This window comes from Drosophila melanogaster, chromosome 3L, assembly GCF_000001215.4.
Source record: "Drosophila melanogaster chromosome 3L".
Lineage (NCBI taxonomy): Eukaryota > Metazoa > Arthropoda > Insecta > Diptera > Drosophilidae > Drosophila > Drosophila melanogaster.
Genome location: NT_037436.4, coordinates 13,274,998 through 13,296,952, shown reverse-complemented (window position 1 = coordinate 13,296,952; position 21,955 = coordinate 13,274,998). Strand labels below are relative to the sequence as shown.

The window sequence follows — 21,955 nt, the reverse complement described above, 5'->3', positions numbered from 1 at the left end:
CAATAATAAGTTAGCATAACCAATCCATTTAAAATCTTGCTGAAATTAAACACTTGAAACTATAAAATGAATATAGACTCTGTTATGAGCACAATAATGAAGTTACTGAACCTACTACTGGTCGTTCTCTTCCTAATAGGAATGGTTGAGGCTCGAAGAAGGAAAAGAGAGGTTGAAATTTGGATACGACCAGAAAAGCACAATCCACCAGGAACCAGATATTGTTCACCTGAGGACCCCATGTGTCAAAGATATGGTGATTAATGTTTGAAAATGCAAATATATAACTTATTCTTTTAAATTTTTGAGTTCATATAATTATGGATTACGCTTGGTGTGTTCCTCCAAATTTACAGAACTCTACATGGTTCATAAATTCACAAATTTAAATAGACTAAATACATAAACGACTTAAAGGAATACAATGTCATGTCGTTATGTTCAAACTGGAAATAATTAAGCACGAATTAAATCCCAAATTTGCAAAATCACCATCGAATGGTGTTAATGGCTGACTACTTAGGCGGTTGTCCAATTTGCACTCGCATTAAATTCACTTCCGTTGGAGGAGCAACGACTTCCGCTTTAGAGGGAGATGACACAGGGACAGGTAAACGGGGGAGAACAGGTGTAAACTGTGACGCCGCCAACGGGCGACACATTTGGCAGCTATTCAAGTGTGATAACAACAATGTGCCAAGCCCAATAGAAAAGGGACACGGCGAAGGATAACAAAGGGAGCGAGCGAGATGGGATGAGGAGGAGTAAATCAAATTGAATAATTGTTACACGAAGAGCGAGGGAGACGGCCGGATGGAAAGAAAGAGACAGATGGCAGCAACGTATGATCGAGCAGCAGCAAAAACAAACGCAGCCTAACAAGCCTAGGCAACAATAACAATAACATTGAAAGGACATCAGTGTCCTCCATCCTCTTCGCAGTTTCCATATGTCCATGCAATAGTTCTTCACACTGAGAACAATTTTTAAATTTAAATGTCAAATTTCCAAGATACACAAACAGATACACCTTCAAAGGTTTATTCTTACTTGGGAGTTCTATATTTGATTGCCTTTTTCAGAAGAGTGTAGCTTCCGAGTCATATCACAAACAAAACCATTTTTTCTCAGTGCTTTGTTCCATTTCGCTGCGATGAGAAGCGCTGCGATGCGACTTCAATTCAATCAATTGAACGTGCCACGAATGGTTAGCAATAACAAAATACACTCTAGTGGGTTGGTGGGTGGTAGGTGGGGGCATGGGGCGAGAAAGGACCAAGGACCAGGACAAGGACGAGGAAAGGGGGAGCAGACCAACTGGCGTGTGAAATTGACAATGCAGCTGCGAGGGAGAGGAAGAAAGCAAGGGGCATGGAGATATTTGGGATCATTGAACACTGACAAAATATAAATCGTTTGCTTTAAACTCGAAAGCAAACTTATAAATGAAATCAAATCAGAAGATACTCGACATAACCATTCAAATTATCTAAGGTGTTTATAGATAATGGATAGCTATTATAGTTAATTGTCTTAAATTTAATAAAAATTTTTCCATTATAATATAATAATATATTTGTAAGATATTTATAATATATATTCGGATCAAAGAATTCTAGTTTAGCAGTGTAGGGAGAATATTTTTGCACGCGACAAACGGCCAACGTGCGGGATTAAGGATCTGGCCCACCGTGGTGCGGCCTTACCTCATGAAAATGTCCTGTGTCCGGCTTCCTGTATGCCGTCCCCTGTCGACGTGCCACATTGATTGACTGGGACGGACACCTGCACACATCAGCGGCCGACATTTTTGCATAAAACTGAGCTGGGCGAATCGAGCAAATAAAACTTATTTAGGTTGCAGGAGCGAACAGACCAGTGATTTTCAATATTTGCAGCGGGCTTACCTGGGCACAGGCCCATGCGCCATAACAGGTGTTGATATGTTTACAGAGTGCCTAATGGGCGGCGTTGTCGGTGGGGGGGATGGGTGGTGAATGGGCCATGAATGGTTTCTATGTGCGTGCAATTTGCACAAATTGCAGACAGACCGCATTGAGGATGCGAGACAAGCTTGTGGTGGGATTTGGCTGGTTATCAATTAAACAATTAGCGGACCATTATTTGAATAGGCTCGTATGGAGAACGCCTGAATGCCCTGTACCAGAGAATCACAGCTCCCACTCGTTCGCTTGTCGAATAAACATTTCTCACACATCGCGATTGTGTTTCCCCCACTGTCATTTACCGTTGGCTCTCGGGCGGAAAACCTCTGGAGACCCTGTTTGCCACGCCCACTACTTGCAATCAAGCGCTTGCCTTCAAGTATCTCAAAGATGCACCTCTTTTTTGCAATGGTGATGGCATAGTTTCCCTTAGTCGTGCCTGGGCATGAACTATAATAATAATAATGTTAAGTACTCTTAAGTTTTGTAAATGGTAGATATTATTAAAGTCCACTTCCATTTTAAACTTACAACTTACATCTTATGCTAAATATACATTTGCCCTCTTATAATCCGTAACTAGTTTGTGCCACCACTAAGCAAGTGCACTCACGCCAGACCAAATTACAAGGGATCGAAGACGAGGCATGGTTTTTTAAATTAAAAACTAAAATCGATTGACATTCAATTTGAACAGGCAGCTCCCCCCCCCCCGACTAAAGTCAGTCCCTCCCTGCCGACACACCCGATGTCGTATCTCAAGTCAACATTTGTCGCTATAAATTTGCCAGTGCCCAAGTTTCGCACATTTCCTTGACTCTGCCACGGATGTTGGATGCTGGGGCGTTGGATTCAGAGAAGCTGGGATGCGGAGCTGCTGGATGCCGAGTTGCGATGCAATGCGTGTGCGTGCGAAAGATACTCGGAGACAGATGGGAGCTCTGAGATGGAAACTGGGAGTGCTTCTGCCACGGATGGTGTTTCCTTCCCAGCGACAACCTTGGCAGCTGATATAGCTAGACCAGCCAGCGACGACATTCAATACTCGCTGACATGTGCGCCACCCGACGAGGATGCCGCTAGAAGGCGGAGGAGGGAACAATTTTGCATTCCAGTGATCACAGTGACTTTTGCTTACTAATTACTATCTGTAAAAAAAAATATGAAATATAAAGTGCAAAATTATATCTTTCTATTCCCTTGGAAAATAGATTATTATTTAAAATAATATTCATTATTTAAAATACTTTAGTAAAAAAGTAAGAAATTTAAAAGTATCTTTTCCAAGAAATTAATATGATCCGTTTTGTGGGTGAATAACTCAGAAGAGGGAAGCGCCTAAGCAAAACCTGAAAGCTTGGATATTGGGGAGCATGACCAAGTGCTGTGTCGTTAATAACCTCAATTAATTATTGTTTAAAGCCAAACTAATGGCCATTTCCCAACTGCAATGAATAACGAGTCACCGCCGGCAGTGACTGTCATCCTACTGTTATTTCGCAGCCATCACTCGAGCTCCACTCCTCGCCGCAGGTTTAACTTCGACTTCAACTTTGGCTCCTGTGTAGTATCTATATATCTGAATCAGTATCTGCGATTCGGTATCCACACACTCGACGTATCTGCTGCCACATGGCTTTCCGCGTTTGCGTGCAAATTTTGTGACACTTCACCCACGGGAGCGTTTTTTGCAACTTTGGCAGCTGAGCGTTGATCTGGGCTTCCTTCTGCCTTCTGCACTGCTCCTTCGCTCTATTAATCCTGACAAAGTACGGCAGGTGCACAGTAAAAAATTAAATTTATTTAATACACACAAATGTATGTTCTTTGGCTGTAGAATGCTACAACTCCACCATATAACAATTTAGGTCATCTGAACTAGGTGACATTTAATGAAATATTCTTAAATGAAACTCTCAGATATACTGGATATATTTTATAATTAATTTAAAGAGATTTGCCAACTTCAATGAAGCTGCTATGCGACTTAATTATTTTTCCAGGAAATAGTTGATTTAGTTTCCAGCGAAGCTGCTAGTCAACCCTTCATTAAGTGCCACTCCCACCCACTCTGTTTTTTTTTTGTTTTTAAAGCGGAGGCGGTGGCACCGATGGCGTGTGCATAATTTCCCGGCTCGAGCGGGCAGAAAGAAAGACTGACGAGCTGAAGAGTTGATGCAACAAGTTGCAGCCGCTTTTAATTGATATTAATTTAATTGACACTCCAGTTGAGTTGTGAACTCGAGTGGCGTTTTGGGCTCGTTCTGGTTCTACTTACCCACGGTCCTCCTCCTTTTTTCCTCCGAACTAATCGCGTGGGCTTAGCCCGACTTGTCAGCCGGCAAAGTGGCGGCTTCAATGAGCTTGGTTGTAAACACAGTTCCCCGGCAGGGAAAGAAGGGTTCTGGAGTGCATTTTATGAGTTTCCATTTAAGTTCAATTAGGTTTGCACTCGCGATTAGCATAATGAGCGAGTGGCGTGAAAGAGTTGCAAAGGGCCGTCAAGTAGTCATGCAAAAGTCTGTAGAGTCTTGGAATTCTGACATTGTATGCAATTCCTAGAGATTCCATTTGTACAGCAACAGGATAATTAATATAATAATACTTAAATTATAATAATATTTAATTTACTTAATATTTAAGTACGTCGACCATCTATCTATCTATCTATCTATCTATCTATCAATCTATCTATCTATCTATCTATCTATCTATCTATCTATCTATCTATCTATCTATCTATATATATATCTATCTATCTATCTATCTATCTATCTATCTATCTATCTATCTATCTATCTAACTATCTATCTATCTATCTATCTATCTATCTATCCATCTATCTATCTATCTATCTATCTATCTATATATCTATCTATCTATCTATCTATCTATATATCTATCTATCTATCTATCTATCTATCTATTTTTTGACAAATCAACAGAGACGTTGAATAGCCTTCATCTACAAGATGCATACTTTTCAACGAATAAAGTATACATTTTTTCTCTAAGTGTAACGGGAATAATTAGAAATCAGGAATGGGTGTTCTGTCACACTGTTATCAGTTTTGCTACCTTATTAAGGCAGCGAAGTAAGTTTATATTTACAAATAATCATGTATATTTGTTGAGCAGTCACGGCCATCTTATTTGCATAAATATAAATTAAAGCTCACAAAATAAATAAAGGTGTTTGGGTACCTGCAGTCTTGATGTATTAAGTTGAAAACATTTGGCATCGTTGCAATTCGGTTCTAACATGAAGACTCTGGTGTTTCAACTATTAGCACTCTCTTGCCTGATGAGAATGGTAGTCTCTGAAATAAAACCTGATGCAGCTTGGTTAAAAAAGAATGAAGATCGTAAGTTCTAAACAGTAGATTAAATTGTTGCTTTTTTAATCGAAACAGTTAACAGTTGTGAAATGGTGCCATCTAAATCAGGGATCCTTGTGGGACCGCGAAAAATGTGTATATAATGGTATAACATAAAGACATTCCATAACATTTATGTTGAATTTAACAATTAATTTAACTAAAAAGATAATTATACACAGATATAAATGCTTTTGGTTCTACTGATTAAATAATAAGAGTGTCCTTTGGAGTATACAAACACCTCGATGGCATCTCGATATGTATTTGCATTCAATCCCATTGCAATCATAACGGTTCCACGGACTGCAGCCTGCATCTGCTCCCCTGGAAGTATCGTGCCTCCACGCCATCATCATAATCATCCTGGTGCACAGACGCTCTAATCGCTCATTAAACGGCCACAATTTGCCCGGACGGCGTTGCATTTAAATTACTTTCCCATTGACTTGGCCAGGGGAATTGGCTGAAATTTGTTTATGAGGGCCAGCGCAGACCTTTTAACTAAAACTAAAGCTCATAACTCTGGCCAACCGACATTCGGATCTGTCTGCTCCGTTGGACAATCGAGTCGCGTGAATTTTAGCAATCAGGCAAGGCCCGTGGAAGTTCCAAAGTCGCAGCTGAAAACTCTTGAAACTCCAGCCAATGTTCCCTCCCCAGAACCCCACTGGTCCTACTTTGTTGTCGTCGCATTCATCAAAAAACGCTAAAGTCGTGCAGTTCGGTTTCCAAATCTATGCCCCACCCGCATCCTCGAGTTCTGCATTTTTCCCCTCAGCCCGTTCCCTTATTGCAATTGGCATGCCATGCTTGAGTTTTCCAAGTTTTTCTTTAGAATTTTCCATGCTCTTTATGGGAAGAGAGGGGTAGCCAAGCTGACCGACGTGATATTATAAATTTAGCTTGCCCCAGCCTGCTGCCTCTTTCTTGTCCACCCATGGGAAACTGCTTTCTGCCATATTTTGACTTTCTCTAATCTCCCAGAATCACCAGAACCAAACTTTGAGCTATTCTTCAGGATAGAGTTTGCATGAACCCTCTTTGAATATATCTTTATGATATATTTTAGTCATGTCAACTGCGACTATTATGTGAAAACTATATTGTTAATGGACTTGCAAAATTTAGAAACTAACAAACTAAAAGACATTTAGATACCACCAACACTGACCTTCAGTCCAATTGATTTATCTTTCTGATGTTCTGCTTGGTTGCCGATTCAAATCGATTGAAATAGACAAAAATAAGTGCACATCACAACAATCTTCCAGCTCCAAATCATTTGGTAGCTGACTCACATTCCCATTCCCCTGGCCAGGCACTTCAAAAGGAATTTCAAATATTTATTAACGCCCTGCTCTCGAGCTGGCTCATAACTGTTGTAAATTACTTGGCCAGGCTGTAAATATTAATAACCAAAGGGTGAAGCGCCGGAATCCCCGAAATAGAGGCAATCGACCGAATGAGGGGGCGACTATTTCGAGCTGTGTTGAGGAACCAATTAAGCGGATTTCAAGTGCTACGAAAATAGCGCCGCACAATCAAAAGGTGACGAAGCGAGCTCGCCGGCAAGGAGGAAAACTCGTGGAAAACCCGGGGAAAACTTCACTCGTCTATTACATAAGGCAGATGCTGAAGAGGGTGATAGTGCCGGATAATGGAGGAGTGGATGGGGGGGAACTGACATTGAAATGTTGCGCGTGCAGCAGTGCAAACAAATTTAAAAATAAAATAAGGAGAGCCGCGTAAGGGAAATGCTGAGGAAAGTTGCGTCTGCAGCATAAATTAAACTGCATTGCATTGCTGCATTAAGAGATCAAACACGAGTGGTGGCGAAGGGGGAAAGGCTTTCCCAGCAGGAGGCTGCATCTGCTTCTCGAGCATTTAAAATGCTGTAAATTTTAATTAGACGAGATGCTCGTACTCCGAATTTGGAGGCGAGCAAGCTGAGAAATGTGCCAAGGGATTCCTCTGCTAAATATCTGAATAAAGATAACGATAAATAATTAGGGTAAATTTAACCAGGAGGTGAAGATTTTAACTTGATTTAGATCTTATCAATTAGATAGGTTTACGGTGCGCATGGAATAATGGCAAAATGCAGATACGAACAAGTGGAAAGCTCCAGCCATATTATAAAATTCAGTTTTATTAAAAATCCAAAGCTGGAACAAAGGATAGACGCCCTATAATGCCGAGCATTTTAATTATCCACTACTATTAACTTCCTGGTATCAACTGCCGAAGACCTTGGAGCAGTTTCAATGCCAAAACTCTTTGGTCTCCGTCGGAGTTGGCCATAAATAATTATCATGACAATATTTATCCCCGGGCAATGTGAACTTTTCGCACAAAGACCCGAGACTCTGGAGCCGAAAGTTGAGTGCAACTCAGCTCGATTTGATGCCAGGCGATTCAAAATGAATCGCGGCTCTCGAGGCCTCCTTTGTTTTTTGTTTGCCGCTTTCAGCAAACTGCAGGCAATACTGTTGACATTGGCTGGATGTCTAGGAGCCAGTTATGGCCAAGATCTAGCTACTTCGTTCTGGTGTAGTAGGTTCCAAAAGGAAAATTTAAATGGTAAAGTAAACATGGTATATTAAAATTCCGTTCTAAACCGTAATAAAAGGTTTATAACGAAGCTTATAACGCTATACTTATTTTTATTGCTAATGGGAAACATTATCTGCTGTTTTTTGTTGTCCTACAATCAGAGTTTTATATTTGGGTATAGCATTTTACGAGTTCCCTCCTCATCACTGGCTCATCTTGAGGTTCTGGGCCCTTCTCCCGCTCCTAGCCGGCTTATCAAAAATTGCATGGCATTGCAGCAGGCCGGGAATGCTAGGTAAGAACATTGTTGTTCGACTGCGCCTTGGCGGCAATAAACGAAACAAAATGAAACTTACACTTTTCAGTGGGTCCACGGGTCCAGCCCCCTCCGAAATGTCGGCATAGCCACAATTCCTGACATTCGTTGGCTGAGATTAATGCGCCTTTGGTTGCAGCCGCCAAGTCGGCGAGAGGGCAGGTCAAGGGCCCGAGGTCTGAGGCGTCTGGCCTATACTCTAAACAAATCAGAGTTTAAGGGCTATGCGGAAACCACGTGGTAAGTGATAAAGTTCTTCCTAGAAGTCCATTATTCAATTAATTTATAACAAAGTAAACAAACAATATTGAAGTTGAGTCGATACATACGCTCTTGAATTCCGAAGAATTTCTTTCTTTTGCGAGACTACAAAGAACTTTAGAGTATTACACAAAGATAGTGGGGTTGTCAAAAAAAAAAAACCATAAATATTTTGTAGTATTTCAAGGAAAGCGTATTCCAAAGCCTTCACTTCCTAGTGCATCTCAGCTTTCTTGCTTGCGCTTTTTTGTTTGAGCCTTTTTGTCGACCTCAGCCGCAGTTTAAGTTCCAGTCTCGGATTGCGCAATAAGAGCCCTCAGAGAAACAAAAAAAAAAAAATAAATAAAAATAAATAGAGAGCGGGTAAAGAACGAGGCAAGAAAGGAGCCACACAGCAAATTGTTAAAAATAATTTATATTAAAACGCAGCACAAAAAGACATTGCAATGAAAATTGTGCAAACAATTCGAGTCCAGAAAAAAAAAGCAGGCGCAGAGATGCCAGGCAGATCCGGCCATCCAGATAAGCGAGGAGGAGCAGCCAGGCCGGGATGGACAGGAGGGATCCGGGAGCAAAAGCCAGAGCTGCAAACAAATGTCCAAATGATATTTTGTCATAATAAATGGCACAACTATGATTATTTATGACTCGAAATGCGATCGTTCCCTCCACCGGCTCGCTCAATTTAAGTCTCATAATCAAAGACGAGACGAGGAGCTCTGGTCATGATTTCGATTTCTTGCCCGGCCATGTAATTTATAGTGCCAAGAGTATTGAATACCGCTGAATTTTCAGTTTTTTTTATTTTTCTTATTTTCATTCTGTTTCTGCCCCTTTTTGTGGCAATCAAACCGAGACTTAGGCCACGAACTGACTGTGATAATGCCGTTTTTTTCTTCGATTCCCCGATGTTGATTTGCTGACTTTGGCTTTAGCTCTGCGTCTTCGATTTCCTCTGTTTACGAGTATTGCTTCTAGCGGCTGGCCGAGGGTATTTCTGTATTTCAGTATTTCTGTTCTAGGTCTCAATTGTGGCTGATTGTTGTGAGGAGGCATCATTAGAAGAACGTAAATCAAATAGTTTTTTTTTTTCGTTTTATGACTCCTTCGCTGAGAGTTGAACCATTTATGGCTTGTAATGGAGGCAACAAATGTGAGACAGTTTCTGGCAAAGATTAAGGTCGGAATGTTGTAGGCCATTTTGGAGCTGCTTTATGCGATGGCACTTCCAAAAGCGATCATATATTATAGTATGTTGGTCTTACCTCTGGAATAAATCCTTCTCGGAAATCGTAGAAACCGTTTTGTTTACATGCCATTGCTTGGACTTTAAAGGATTCTTGTGGCCATTGATTGGCGTACATATTTCGGTATTTTCGTGGCACTGGCAACTGTCAATAAGTCCTTACACTGTCGGCACACATGACACCCGTTCCCGGTTTCACTGCCATCACTTAACCTCCTCCATCCTCTGGCCTCGGCGTTTTCAAATTAAACTTAAACTTTTTTCATTTCCATTCAGCACACACATAGAAAAACTCCCCATGAGCCCCCTGGTCCTGTAGATTTTGCTGCGCACATGCGTTTCAATTCCGATTTTTTTCCATTTTCATTTTCATTTTTTCTTGTTGTATTTCGTATTTTTTTGTAGCTGGTGGGTCTGATTCCTGGTATGCCGCGTGCTCAGCGTGTTGTTTGCTTATTTGAAGTTTCCGCAGGGAGCTGAGTTTTCGGTTCAGTCGGGTTGAGTTGAGTAGAGTTGAGAGCTGAGCCGTGCGGGGTGGAGGAGTTCCAGGGGAGTTCCAGGGGGTATTACGGAAAGTAAGGGGCGGATAGAGCCAACGAGCGCGCAATATTAAATCGTCTGTATTGTTTACAATCAGAAAGCGTTTTATAGACTTTATATAGACGAACGAGTCAACAGAACGAGTCAAACGAGAAGCGGGGAAACATATCGATTCAAGCTCCTATTCTCCAGAATTCTATGGACGCGGCCACCAGGGAGTCACAGTTGAGCAATTTCTGTTTCACCATTCAGCTTTCGCCTTCGAGTCGGCTAAAGTCACGTTCTAATCGCCGTACACACTCGTATCGCTCCAATCATTAATCAAAATTAAACAATAATTATTTGCCAAAAATCACAGTCAGTGGGGCGCGGGGGTAAATATTTCTTCAGGTGTTTCTTTTGCTCAATTTTTTGTGGTGGGTGCGTCGAAGGCTACAAAAATGGCATTTGAGCGGTTTTAATTGAGCTTTAATTATGCTTAATTAAGCGTGGAAACATAAACTCTTTTGCCTTTTTTTTTTGCATATCACATCGCTTCTTTTTCAACAGCGTGTGAACACCATTAACATGATGTGGCCATTGGTGGCTGGGAGAAAAATTAAGACGTTTGAGATGGTAATTAGTCAGTCTGGATAGGTTCACAGAAAATCTTTACGATTAAAAAAGAAATGTGAAAAAATCTATAAAATATCTAACCAAAAACCACGCTTAGTTAATATTAAATGTAAGTTCCATAAAACCATAACATATAAAAAGTAGTTTGAGAATTTCTTCCCTACCGTCGATATCTTAGTTTAAACTGGGTTTAATGACTCTTCTGATTCCCCACTGCCTAATACAATTGGTCTCCCATCACGAGCTTTCTATTTTTTTTTAGTCACATTTAAAGTTCTGAAACTGCGTTCAGTATGCCATAATAGTAATCCATATAGCACATATCAACTATAACGGCCAACAAGAACTCGATTTTGTTTGATAAACAGAAAGGGATTGGCAACACAAACCCCTGGGACGAAAGACCAGAAAGGAGAGTGTGGGGCCAACACAAAGTAATTGATTGTTTATGGTCGTACAATTTATGTGTGCCACAACATCGAGGCAGAAGGAGTAGTGGAAAATATTGACCATTTGCTAAACGATAATTCAAAATGTTAAATCGACAATTTCAATTTGAGAACGCGAGAAGTGTGGGGCCTTCCCCAGAGACTGCTGCACTCGGAAACTTCGCACATGACTCCCTGGCTGTAAATATAAACATAAACTCTCCACTTAATAAAGGCGAGTGCCCTGCCACGTCCCCAGCCCCTGTCCCATGCCCCATGCCCCAACATTAACCCCATCTGGCCCCGCTGGAATCAATCGAACGTGTAATAAAATGCAATTTTTGCAGCGTCGTCTCCAACTCGGCCGATAAAACTGACTGCCTGAGTTTTTTTATTTTTGCTCAATGCTCCTCTAGCTCCAAACGCATTTTATCGACCTCGGGGGGGGGTTAAGGGCATAGCCCTTTGGCACTTTAGGGTTCAATTGCTGTGTAAATGCTACTGCTGGTTTCTTCGCCAAGCCCCCGACAGCCCCTCAACCTTTTTGGCTGGCCAGTAAAAATTCAAACAGTTACAAGTTTATCGGCCAACAGGAAAAACAAGACCAAATTACACTCCATACTGCTGGTCATTGTTGTTGCCGCTTGTTTGTTATTATTATACACGAGCAATTTAAGCAATCTGTTTGCTCTCTGAGTTTTAGCCTACATATTTGTTGTTAGTGAACACCCATGTAGCCACAGCATTTGATTTTCAATAAAAACTATAGTTCGTAAACTATTTTTCTTTCTGTGAATGTAATCAATATTATTAAAGTAGATTTATATTTAAAAAAGTATATGATAACAACTATATATTTGATATACATTGTTCAAAAAAATGTTTAGATAAGTGTATGATGATAAGACACAAAAAGCTCGAAATGTTGTACCTTTCTGTAAATCAATTGATCTTTGTACAATTTGTAAGCATCATAAATGGTTTAACCATCTTTAATAGCATTTAGGATACGAGTATAAATAATTGCTTTTAATTCTATACCATTATTTCGCATCGTTCTCCGCATCACAACAGAGAATTCGCAATATTTTGGCATATTACTCGTTTAGCCTTCCCGACTTGTTCGGTTATATAATCGATTAGTCACGGTCGATTTCATTAATTTTCATAAACAAATTTGTTCAAGTTGTCCGCCGTAACCCCCCAAACTCACTCGTTCACCCCTGCTCCTCTTGGCCATGTATTGTAAATAAATGCAATTTGCTACGCAAAAAATAAAACTCAAGAAAAGACCTTTTGTGCTTGACTTCTGAATCTGCCGCAGCTGAGCAATTATGTAATTTTTAATAGCCGCCATCGGAGGCCAAAAGCGGTACGCATTTTACGATCGTCGAGAGGGGTTACTTGTCAAAGTATAATTTATTATTGTCAGTTGTTGAAGAGCAACCCTCGCTGGAAAAGTGATGAAAAGCGATGTAAAATTTGTAAAAACATTTTATTTTCGTAATATAAAAAAGAGGCAAAAGTATCTGTTACTACAAAGTCATCATTGAAGAAAGCTTAAAAGTTTTATTAGTTATGTTTCATTAAAATTATAGTTGCTGACGTGCGAAAAACAGGTAGTTATGGCTTAAAAACTGTAATGTACACGAGGATAAAAATTAAATAAATATAAAAAAATATATAAGTAAATTTTCCACTTCAGTGCTCACAAAACATCGGCAACAAAAGTGCACGAAATTATGGTGGTTGGCGGAGTATCCGAGTATCCGACTTCATCCGGCGTGACGCATGACGCATGCATCGCTCCACGGATTTGTCCGTACACTCACGTCCATCGACTAACCCACTTCAGGACTTTTGCCGGCCACATTTCACCCGCGGCCCACCCTACGTGTTAATTGTGGCAACTGCTCTGCTGTGACTTCTGTCCATTCGACTTGGCCACTTGTACGTGGGGCCAGCGGAAAAGCTGCAAAGAAAACTCGGAAATAAAATATGACTGAACCGAGCACATGGGACAGCGCACACATATAAACTTTCGGGTAGCTGGGGGTTAAGCATTTTCGGGAAAGCGTTTAGTGCTCGATGCGCCATAAACTTGTGGATTTAACTGGCGGAGCAGAAAGAAAACTGGACGCAGCGACCCTCCGCAGATGTTTCCCATCGCCTTAAGTCTTAAACGTGGTTAAACTAGTCGATTTTTATTTTGGCACCTTAAAACATTTAATGTAATAATACAGTGGACTTATATGTTACGTCGGGCGAACTAAACATCAACTAATATGATGGGCTTTTTTATTACCTACATATTAATGGAATATTCATTTTATATGTCAATCACATACGCATCTCTATTCATTAGGTCTTTCACCAAAGTGATATCACACTTATTCCCCCATCTTTAATTAGCGTTGGTGTTCGGTGGGATTATCCCTGCCACTTGAAGGACACTACACCTGTCGGCACCTCCCTCACGGAATCCTCTTCACTGGTCAGTCGCAGTGACCCAGGGTCGTTGCCCCATATACGAACTAAAAAAAAAAAGGTTTTAAAATATAAAAAGTGAGCCACGAACCCGAAACCGAAACCATTTCCGCCGACTGGAGGCTGCTCCACTTGAGCTGCGCTTTTTCAACTTTGTTGGCGGCGGACTCTTTTATGGCTGTGATGAGGATGAACTGGCCACCGGCTGCTCCCTGTTTCCAGTTAGCAGTTCCCCGTTCCTGTTCCATGGCTAGTTGTGTTCGCACTACTTGAAATGAAACCGCAACTTAATAATTTTCGCTTCTGCGGCAATTAAAAATTTTTACCTTATTTGCTCTAGTTTTTTTTTTTTTTTGTGGGGCTTGTGAGGCCAGGACTTGTTATCTGTGCAACATTTTGTGCATGGTCATTTACTTTTCGCCCTCGGCCGACCGCTTCAGTCCGCCAAGCTGCGATGTTACTAATTAAAAACGCAAATGGGTTTATGATGTTGCACAAGTTGCGGTTGCCGGTTGGGGGCGGGTGTGGGGATATTATTTTTTACTGCTGTCGCTGCAGAATTGTAACATGACAAAAAAGCTGAAAAGAAGTTATAAAGAAAAGCATAAAAAGAGCGTGGCATTAAAACAAATTTTTGCTCTCCTCTTTTTTCGGGACAAATACAAAACAAGTCCTGCTGGGCTCCCTGGGTTTTCCAGCTTTTCCCCCTTGCGGTTGCTTGCGGCTCCTCCTTTTGTTGGGTTTTCCGGCCCAACTCCCACTGACACCCGTCTCACTGGAAAAGTCCTGGACCCTCCCTGACTTTATCGCCATCCATCTCGCTGGTCTTCTTGCCGGGAACTGTGGACTCCTCCACGCTTTTCACGCTTTTCACATTGCCCTGGCATGTTTTGTGTTTTATTAGCGTGAAAATTTTTCAAAGGTGTCAGCACTTTTTACCTTCTTGTTTTTCTTCTTTTTTTTAGTCGTTTTCGTTCTTCGTTTGTTTTTCGCTTGTTTTAAGCATTTCCAAGAAGTGGGCGACTGTATTTTAAATACCTTGCAAATTTTATATTTGTCACAGCACAAATGAGATGTTGAGTGCAACAGAAAAGTTAAAAATGCTTTCCTGGAAATTTTCGAGGAACGAGGAATGATAAGATTCATTATTAATTACAGTTTCTCATTTTCAACTTTGAATATGTAATAAATAATGTTTGCAAACTCTTTCGTTAATCCCCGGACCGAAAAGGGAATACTATTAGCTGTTAGTTTCTCATTAAAGATTCCTCCATCGGCAATTCCCTTAATGGCCAGCAGCCCTTCGCCCCAAGGCCAAAAACCAAATCCTAGCGAACCGAGCTGACCGGAAATCCCCAACAGCAGCAGCCGCCCCCTTGCAGCCACGCCCCTGGCCTGCCATTGTGTAATATCCGTTGACTATTATTCTAATTCATGCTGAAAATTAAAAAGCTGCCTATGAGCCCCTGACCAACCCCAACCCAACCCCAATCCCCTTGCCGACTTGTTTTTGTGCCAGTTCAGCGAAAATTTCATGCAAAATAAACCCCAAAAAACTGGAGGGAAAAGGAAGAGCCAAACCGAAAACGCCTTTTTGAATAGACGATGGCATTATGTTGTTTTTGGGGCTTTTGCCATCCTTTCTCGTTTTTGTATTCAAAATAAAGCGACCGCATCAACGAAATATGAAATAGCACAAAAATATTATCCAGTCTGTGTATGGAAATATGGAAAAAAAATTATCATATAAATTAGCAAAGCAGACAAAATGTTTGGGGGCGAAGGTTTGAAGGGAAAGACTCCTTTTGTTTTGAAAACAATTTTCGTGGCATAAATTTTTGGGCTGGCAATTAAAAATATTTTGTTATTCTTAGTTGCTGAATACGAGAAGGGAATGAAAATAGGGTAAAACTTTAATTAAATTTGATACAATGTTTTCGAACAATGGGATAAGGACTGCGGGATTTTATAAGGATTTTTCACCTGTTCTCTATTTAAAATTATATATACGTTTTTGTTATATGATTTTTGTCATGGAATATTTCGGCTTCAATATTATTCCTTTATTCTTATCTCGAAGCAATTCAACTTTGATCTCTTGCGCACCTTAATTTTAAAGCGATAAACGCACATCCTTGGCAATTTCTCGTTGGCTTCCCGTTGTCCTTAACTCGGTATCCACATATTTACGGCCGCAACAATGTGCGCCTTGTGAAACAATTTATAACTTTTGCGCTTTTGCCTAATAAGTTGGCATGTTGTGGCCAATAAGTTGCGGCAACAGCAGCGGACATGCAGCGGAACTCGTTTCGAAACTAAATTACAAGTTCAGCAGCAACAACAGCCGCCGGCAACGGAATAGATCCCCCATTCCCGTCGTCCTTCGAACGCCCACTTTTCCCCCTGTCGTCCTTGCTCACCGATGCACATCTTGCCAACAAGTTGAGCGTGTTGTTGTTGCCTTAACTACTGTTAATTCTTCTAATTGTGTGTACGTTGTTTGCGTGCACTAATGTCGCATATGCACAGGCAGCAACAACATCAGCAACACCAGCTGGAAGCATCCTGTGGCAGGAGGGGCATGCAAATGCGCAACTGTTTATGCCGGGGCAAACTCTGCATCTCCCACTGGAACCTTCAGCGATGGTACCGTGAGTGAAGCCCTCAGGACTTTTTTTATTGGGAAAATTTGAAGAACAGGAAACCAAGATCAGTTAGGGATATTATAATTTGGAATATTAATTAATTCACCCTAATAGCAGTTCTAAAAAGAACTTTTGATAATTAGCTTACAGCTATTATTTGAAAATTTAATTGTTTTTGATAGTTTCATCCCACATAAATACATTTTATATCAAAATGAAAATAATGACATAAAGTGTTGCAAATATAACTTACAAATTCGCAGTGAGTGATCTGGGTCGTGACACGTACTCTGCTCCACCAGTTCGTTCGAGATTTTAGCATAGTGTCTCATCGCTTGACAGCTCGTGTTGCAGCAGCAGCAAAAGGGGTTGCAAAGGGCGTCGAAAAGGGTCTGTCCCTTATTAGCGCAAAACGCTGCACGTTGGGGCATGTGTGCGTGAGCGCGTGTTTTTGTTATTGTTAAATGTAATTAAATTATGCAGATGAGCGCCATGCGCTCCCACTGCAGCTTCAACTCTGTCGCTGCGGCATTAACTAAACTGCCATGGAAAAGTGTTTTTAGGTATTTGCATTCGACACCGACAAACAATTGCCAGGCCTGCGCTACTTTCCCCAAAGTGCTTGCGTCCGGAATCGTTAGCAGATTGCTGAACAACTTGCAAATTTCGGAGAAATTTAAATTTGGAAATAAAAAGATACTTCCGCTTGGCAGCGGTGGGATTCGAACCCACGCCTCCGAGGAGACTGGTGCCTTAAACCACGCTACCTCCTATGTCCGGTTGGATAAAATTGTCAATGAAATGCGGAATGCTTGCAAAAAAATTGTGAAAAGCCCAGGTAAATTAAACATTTTTAAACAAAAACCACAATAATTTAAAACAACAGCTCGTTTATTGTTAAATTTGTTCTTTATTTGATTTTATCCTCTAGTTCTTGAACACTGTTGAATTTTCAATTTTCTTCGCGTTTGCGATTATCCATTACATTAAGAGAATTCCTTGCATGACGTGTTTTTGACTTCTTGTTTTAGTGATACGATTAGACGCTGATCCACAGATATTTTTTGCATTCGGCTACACCGTATATCTGGCTTATATTCATTTACCATTTTGTGTTTTCGCTTGTTTAACTATGCTTGTCCCTTGTAATTTGCTTAAATTTTAGTTCAAATTGATTTAATATATTTATAGTTGCGTTGTCGTATAACTAGATGAAAGATCTGCTTCGTTATGAAATATGAATATGAAATTTGCGTTTGAATAAGTTTTCAATTGTATATGGTAATCTTAGCTTTTTTTTATTTATAGGTTACTTTTAACTCCCTTGTATTGGTTTTGCAATTTGTTCCATTAAGTTGTTAAATATGTACAATTGATCAAAATTGTGAACGACTTGTTGCAGTCAAAAGAGTAAATGAAATCAAATGCTGAAACAAAAAAACATGAGCAAATGCTGGAAAAAATGATAAATTCGAAATTAAAACAATGTAAAATGTATGTTTTTTTTCGAGCACAGTTACTTTTTATTTACACGCATAATTCGTATATATAGATTTACTTTGTATTTTTGTATGTTGCATAATTGCTTATTCATATTTGTGAATGCGGCGTGGAATCTACATGAATATTTCTGAGTTTTCAATAGTTATGCTATTTTCATTTTACATTGTGTAAACATCTTCTTTGTTTATTATTCCGATGAGTAGTTTATTCTTTACTGAGTCTATTAACTATAAAAATCTGTTGTATTTTTTTTAGTTTCGGCATATTTATTTTCTTTTTATTTTTAGGCTCTTTCATTGTTTTTTGGAATATTTTGTGATAGCTTTATGCTAAATACATACATAGTTTTAATGACTGGTGCTTAAGCGCGTAGCTTATTTGTTATATTATAAAGTAAATTAATTGCTTGCTTATATTTTTGTTTTGTTTAGAAATTGAATTTATTTTCTTTTTATGTATTTATAAAAAAGCTTTTAATTATTTACAATAATTGAACTGCTTTTAAGCATAACCTAAATATTAAGATCACTGTATGCAAATTAAATGGCCGATCAGCAGGATGGTCAATGTGAAATAGTTTTTTTTTTGCCCAATCCACACCGTCCGCCAAATTGTGCGCAAGATTTTCTTATATACACCTGCGATTTTCCTGCGCTTTTCCTGGTAGACAACCTTTCGAACTAAATACTAATTTATACAAAATGCTTTCGCTCGAATACACGTAACATAGGAATATACAACTAGAGTATGAATATACAGATTTACTGCGATTTTCACTTTTAAAGAAAATAAATGAAAGTGAATATAGGCCCTTTGTGTACTGTATTTCCCAAAATTCTCTCCAAAAGTGAGAAACGCAGCAAACCCGATTAAATTAGATCGATTCCCTTGCTTTTCAAGTTTCCTCTTTAACCCTTGTAGAAGTAATGCAGCTCGATATCCGGATCCGGCCTGGTTTTGATGATGGTGCGGCCCAAAGTGCCGCACGTCTTGGCCGGATATCAGTGATACCGCCTCAGACTCCCGTTGTTGTTGCCCACAGTGCCGCCAACTGCCACGCCCACTCCGCCACCAATGCCATGATGATTGTTGTTGGACAGTGTAGACACATTGTTATTGTTGTTGAAGGATCTGCGCCCAGTGGTGTTGCCATGGATCAGGGCCATGCCCACTCCATTCCTCAGCGGCAGGGCTGGGGGTGGTGGTGTGGGCGTTGGACTGGGTGGCAAATCATGATCCAATGGCAGCGAGTAATGCGAATTGTTGTGAATATATCCCGGTTCAGACATCGCATCACACGGCTTGGCATAGACTCCTCCGTAGTGCTGATTGTGGCTCTGGTTCTGGTTGTGGTTAAAGTGGTCCTGGGTGAGACGAATCCCGTTGGCAAGCGGCTGGCTATAGTGTGACAAGGTGCTCTCCTGCACCACCGGTGGTCGGTGGCGCGGCAGCGAGGTAGCATTCAGTGGCTTCCCACCGTTGCAGGCCAGCAAACGCATATCCTGCTGCGAGTGGTGCATCTTCGAGGTCGATTGTTGTTGCTGCGCCTGTTGCTGCTGGCCATTGTTAGTCATGTAGTGAATGTGGCTGAGCTGGGCGAAGGAGTTGGAGGCCTGGTCCACTGCACTGGGCACCTGGAGCTGCTGTACGGCGCCGCTGGCGGTGCTGGCGCCACCACCACCACCCCGACCCCGCAGCTGAGGCGGGGGTGGTGCTTCTAGCTAAAGCTCGGTGACCGGTATCATCCGGCTGTTGCCAGCGATGTAGGGATAGCCCCCAGCGGCAGGATGAACTCCACCGCCACCAGGAGGTGGTCGCGACATGTACTCTTCATCGGAGAAGGTCTTTTGGTATTCGCGCTCCTTACGCCCTAACGCCGAATGTCCTTTTAGCATCTCCCGAATCCTATGACGGCAGGTGTAGAGAACCAGGGCCAAAGTGGTTATTAGAGCGGCACAGGCCACCACCAGGATCCCGATGATCGCCTGCTTACTGGCGGCTCCATGGGCACAGCCTAAAAGTGGTTCTGCCAAATGGGCCAGTGGCAAGTCCCTCAGAGCCGTTGGATAGGCACAGATGACGGGCGCATACTGTCCACTGGCATTCCTGCTGACCAGCAAATGGCGCAGCCATAGTAGTCTGCAGTCACATTCAAATGGATTCTCCGAGAGATCAAGGGTTTGTAGATCAGCCCAGGGCACTAAACCTTCATCCAGGCTGCTCAATTGATTGGCCTTCAGCACCACTGTGCTCAGATGGGGCAAGCCACCCAAGGCGATGGAGGATAATTCGTTCAACTGCTTGTTACTGGAGAGGTTAAGGTGCTCCAGGTTTGTGTTTCCACTGAAGGCACCGCTTTCCACGCGTCTCAGTCGCTGGGCACCTGTCAGTTCCAAGTGCCTCAGCTCCCGAAGACCCGAAAAGGCGCCCGAGGAGATCACCTCAAAGTCATTCTGGCCAATGTTTAGCTGTTCCAGGCGTCCCAATCGCTGAAAAGCTGCTGTGGGTATCGCAGGGAGGCGATTATCTGACAGATCCAAAAAGCGAAGGGACACCAGACCCTTGAGAGCATCTCCCGAGATGTTGTGCAAGCCAGCTCCGCGCAGATCCAATCTGGTTAATCCTTTGAGATCCTGGAAAGCTCCTCCGGGAATTGTCATAAAGGAATTGGTGCCCAAGTATAGCTCTGCCAGGGAGTGGAGTGCCTGGAAGGTTAGTTCTCCCGGCACTGTGGTCAGTGTATTATCATCCAGATAGAGCACCCTCAGGTTGTCCAAGCCATCCAGGGCATGTGGATCGATGTGGCTGATGCGATTCTGGCCGAGATTAAGCTCAGCGAGCTTGACCATAGGCGAAAAAGTGCGGTACTCTAGTTCGGCAATCAAGTTGCCTCTCAGATTTAAAACACTGATGGTCGACAGTCCGAGGAAGGTCTTGTTCGACACCTGGCCAATCTTATTGTGGTCCAGATGCAGCTCCTGCAATTTGGCGTGATACGCAAACGATCGTTCCGGTATGGTGAGCATGTCATTGAATGACAGATCAAGGAAAGTGAGCTGCGCATAGAACTGCATGGATGAGTCGATGGTCTTCAGTTTGTTGTTCTTGATCACCAGTCGCTGGATGGCGGGATTCAGGGCGATGGGCAGGACGTCCAGCGTGCCCTCGCCGCAATTGACCATCAGGGTGTCGTCGTCGCACTCGCAGCCATTCGGGCAGTTGGCCAATCCCAGGGCCACTGGCAATGTGGCCAAAACCAGGCACAGGCACAGGCACAGGCAGAGGCTAAAAGCCTGGCCAAGATGGGGAGCCAACGACATGGTAATTGCCCGTCGTCTGCTCATTACACGCTCACTGTCTTTTGGCTCTTTGCACTCGTCGTCGCTTCGTTTGTGCCGCTCTCCTTTTCTACGTTAACTACGTTCTGGCCAAGTTCGCCAATGGCTTTCCAGTCCAGACTCCGGCATTCGCCTGCAAATAGATGAAGGAAACAAAAAGGTGCGGGGTTAGCCGGGCTTCGCTTTAAATTGATTTTCCATTAGAGTTCAAAATTGCTTGGCTTTTGGATTTCCATTGGATTTGGCAGCTGCAGAGCTGCAAAGCAATCGCATTGCCCCCGTCGGGAGTTAATCGGTAGTTTTGTGGATTACTTTCAGCTCCAGCCCTCCATACACCCCCCACACTCGCCCCGAAGTGTACCCCCATTTGACTGTCGGGCAGTAAACAAATGAAGACAATTTAAATGGCCACGGCCTGGACATTAGGAACGGAATTAGCGACTGGCTAAAAGCAAATGGAAGTTGTTTCGAGTTTCACTTTAACAGTTGCCTGCCAGTCTGCTGCAGACCTAATGGTTGCCAGGCAGTTTAGCTTGAATTGGATCGGAACTCTGGGGTTGGGTTATCGATTGAATGGATGGAAGCAGATTGCACGGAACCGCACGATTTCCTCAGGAATTCTTCATTAAATCTGAAGTACAAACTCCATGAGCTACTACAGAGTGATCTGGTTAGTATTGCTAAATATAAACCAATG

General features: G+C 41.9%; 2 protein-coding genes and 5 long non-coding RNA genes across 15 annotated transcripts in view; 5 read left to right on the top strand and 2 right to left on the bottom strand.

Moving 5' to 3' along the window:
* The first annotated feature begins 92 nt into the window (after nucleotides 1–92).
* Nucleotides 93–423, top strand: Sfp70A4 (Seminal fluid protein 70A4). Of its 2 annotated transcripts, none has more exons than NM_001300128.1 (1): nucleotides 93–423. In NM_001300128.1, exon 1 carries the CDS (start codon nucleotides 97–99, stop codon nucleotides 262–264), a length of 168 nt encoding a protein of 55 aa, NP_001287057.1. In that variant the 5' UTR covers nucleotides 93–96; the 3' UTR covers nucleotides 265–423. The 2 variants fall into 2 exon arrangements, with proteins under 2 accessions (NP_001287057.1, NP_001163437.1); NM_001169966.1 differs by having other exon boundaries at nucleotides 93–297.
* A 4,759-nt stretch (nucleotides 424–5,182) lies between these two features.
* Nucleotides 5,183–9,184, top strand: lncRNA:CR43912 (long non-coding RNA:CR43912). 3 transcript variants are annotated; one of them, NR_133231.1, is made up of 2 exons: nucleotides 5,183–5,311; nucleotides 5,367–9,184. It is a non-coding gene; the product is annotated as a long non-coding RNA:CR43912 (long non-coding RNA). The 3 variants fall into 3 exon arrangements; NR_124925.1 differs by having other exon boundaries at nucleotides 5,367–6,359; NR_073931.1 differs by having other exon boundaries at nucleotides 5,367–5,753.
* Nucleotides 9,185–9,766: 582 nt separating this feature from the next.
* Nucleotides 9,767–10,565, top strand: lncRNA:CR45753 (long non-coding RNA:CR45753). The gene has a single exon (NR_124924.1). It is a non-coding gene; the product is annotated as a long non-coding RNA:CR45753 (long non-coding RNA).
* Nucleotides 10,566–11,117: 552 nt separating this feature from the next.
* On the top strand, nucleotides 11,118–11,688 carry lncRNA:CR45752 (long non-coding RNA:CR45752). Its single transcript, NR_124923.1, has one exon. It is a non-coding gene; the product is annotated as a long non-coding RNA:CR45752 (long non-coding RNA).
* A 768-nt stretch (nucleotides 11,689–12,456) lies between these two features.
* lncRNA:CR43913 (long non-coding RNA:CR43913) lies at nucleotides 12,457–13,290 on the top strand. Of its 2 annotated transcripts, none has more exons than NR_073929.1 (2): nucleotides 12,457–12,657; nucleotides 12,991–13,290. It is a non-coding gene; the product is annotated as a long non-coding RNA:CR43913 (long non-coding RNA). The 2 variants fall into 2 exon arrangements; NR_073930.1 differs by having other exon boundaries at nucleotides 12,457–12,904.
* Nucleotides 13,291–13,542: 252 nt separating this feature from the next.
* lncRNA:CR43146 (long non-coding RNA:CR43146) lies at nucleotides 13,543–14,560 on the bottom strand. 2 transcript variants are annotated; one of them, NR_124921.1, is made up of 2 exons: nucleotides 14,099–14,560; nucleotides 13,543–14,040 (listed from the first exon to the last, which is right to left on the bottom strand). It is a non-coding gene; the product is annotated as a long non-coding RNA:CR43146 (long non-coding RNA). The 2 variants fall into 2 exon arrangements; NR_124922.1 differs by having other exon boundaries at nucleotides 13,543–14,037.
* A 2,750-nt stretch (nucleotides 14,561–17,310) lies between these two features.
* Nucleotides 17,311–21,955, bottom strand: part of caps (capricious) — a 50,951-nt gene continuing 46,306 nt past the window's right edge. For all 4 annotated transcript variants that reach the window (NM_079332.4, NM_001043139.4, NM_001316462.1 and 1 more), the window contains one exon: nucleotides 17,311–21,391. In NM_079332.4, the coding sequence (NP_524056.3) occupies nucleotides 19,642–21,264 (1,623 nt within the window). In that variant the 5' untranslated portion in view covers nucleotides 21,265–21,391 and the 3' untranslated portion in view covers nucleotides 17,311–19,641. The remainder of the gene's footprint in view (nucleotides 21,392–21,955) is intronic.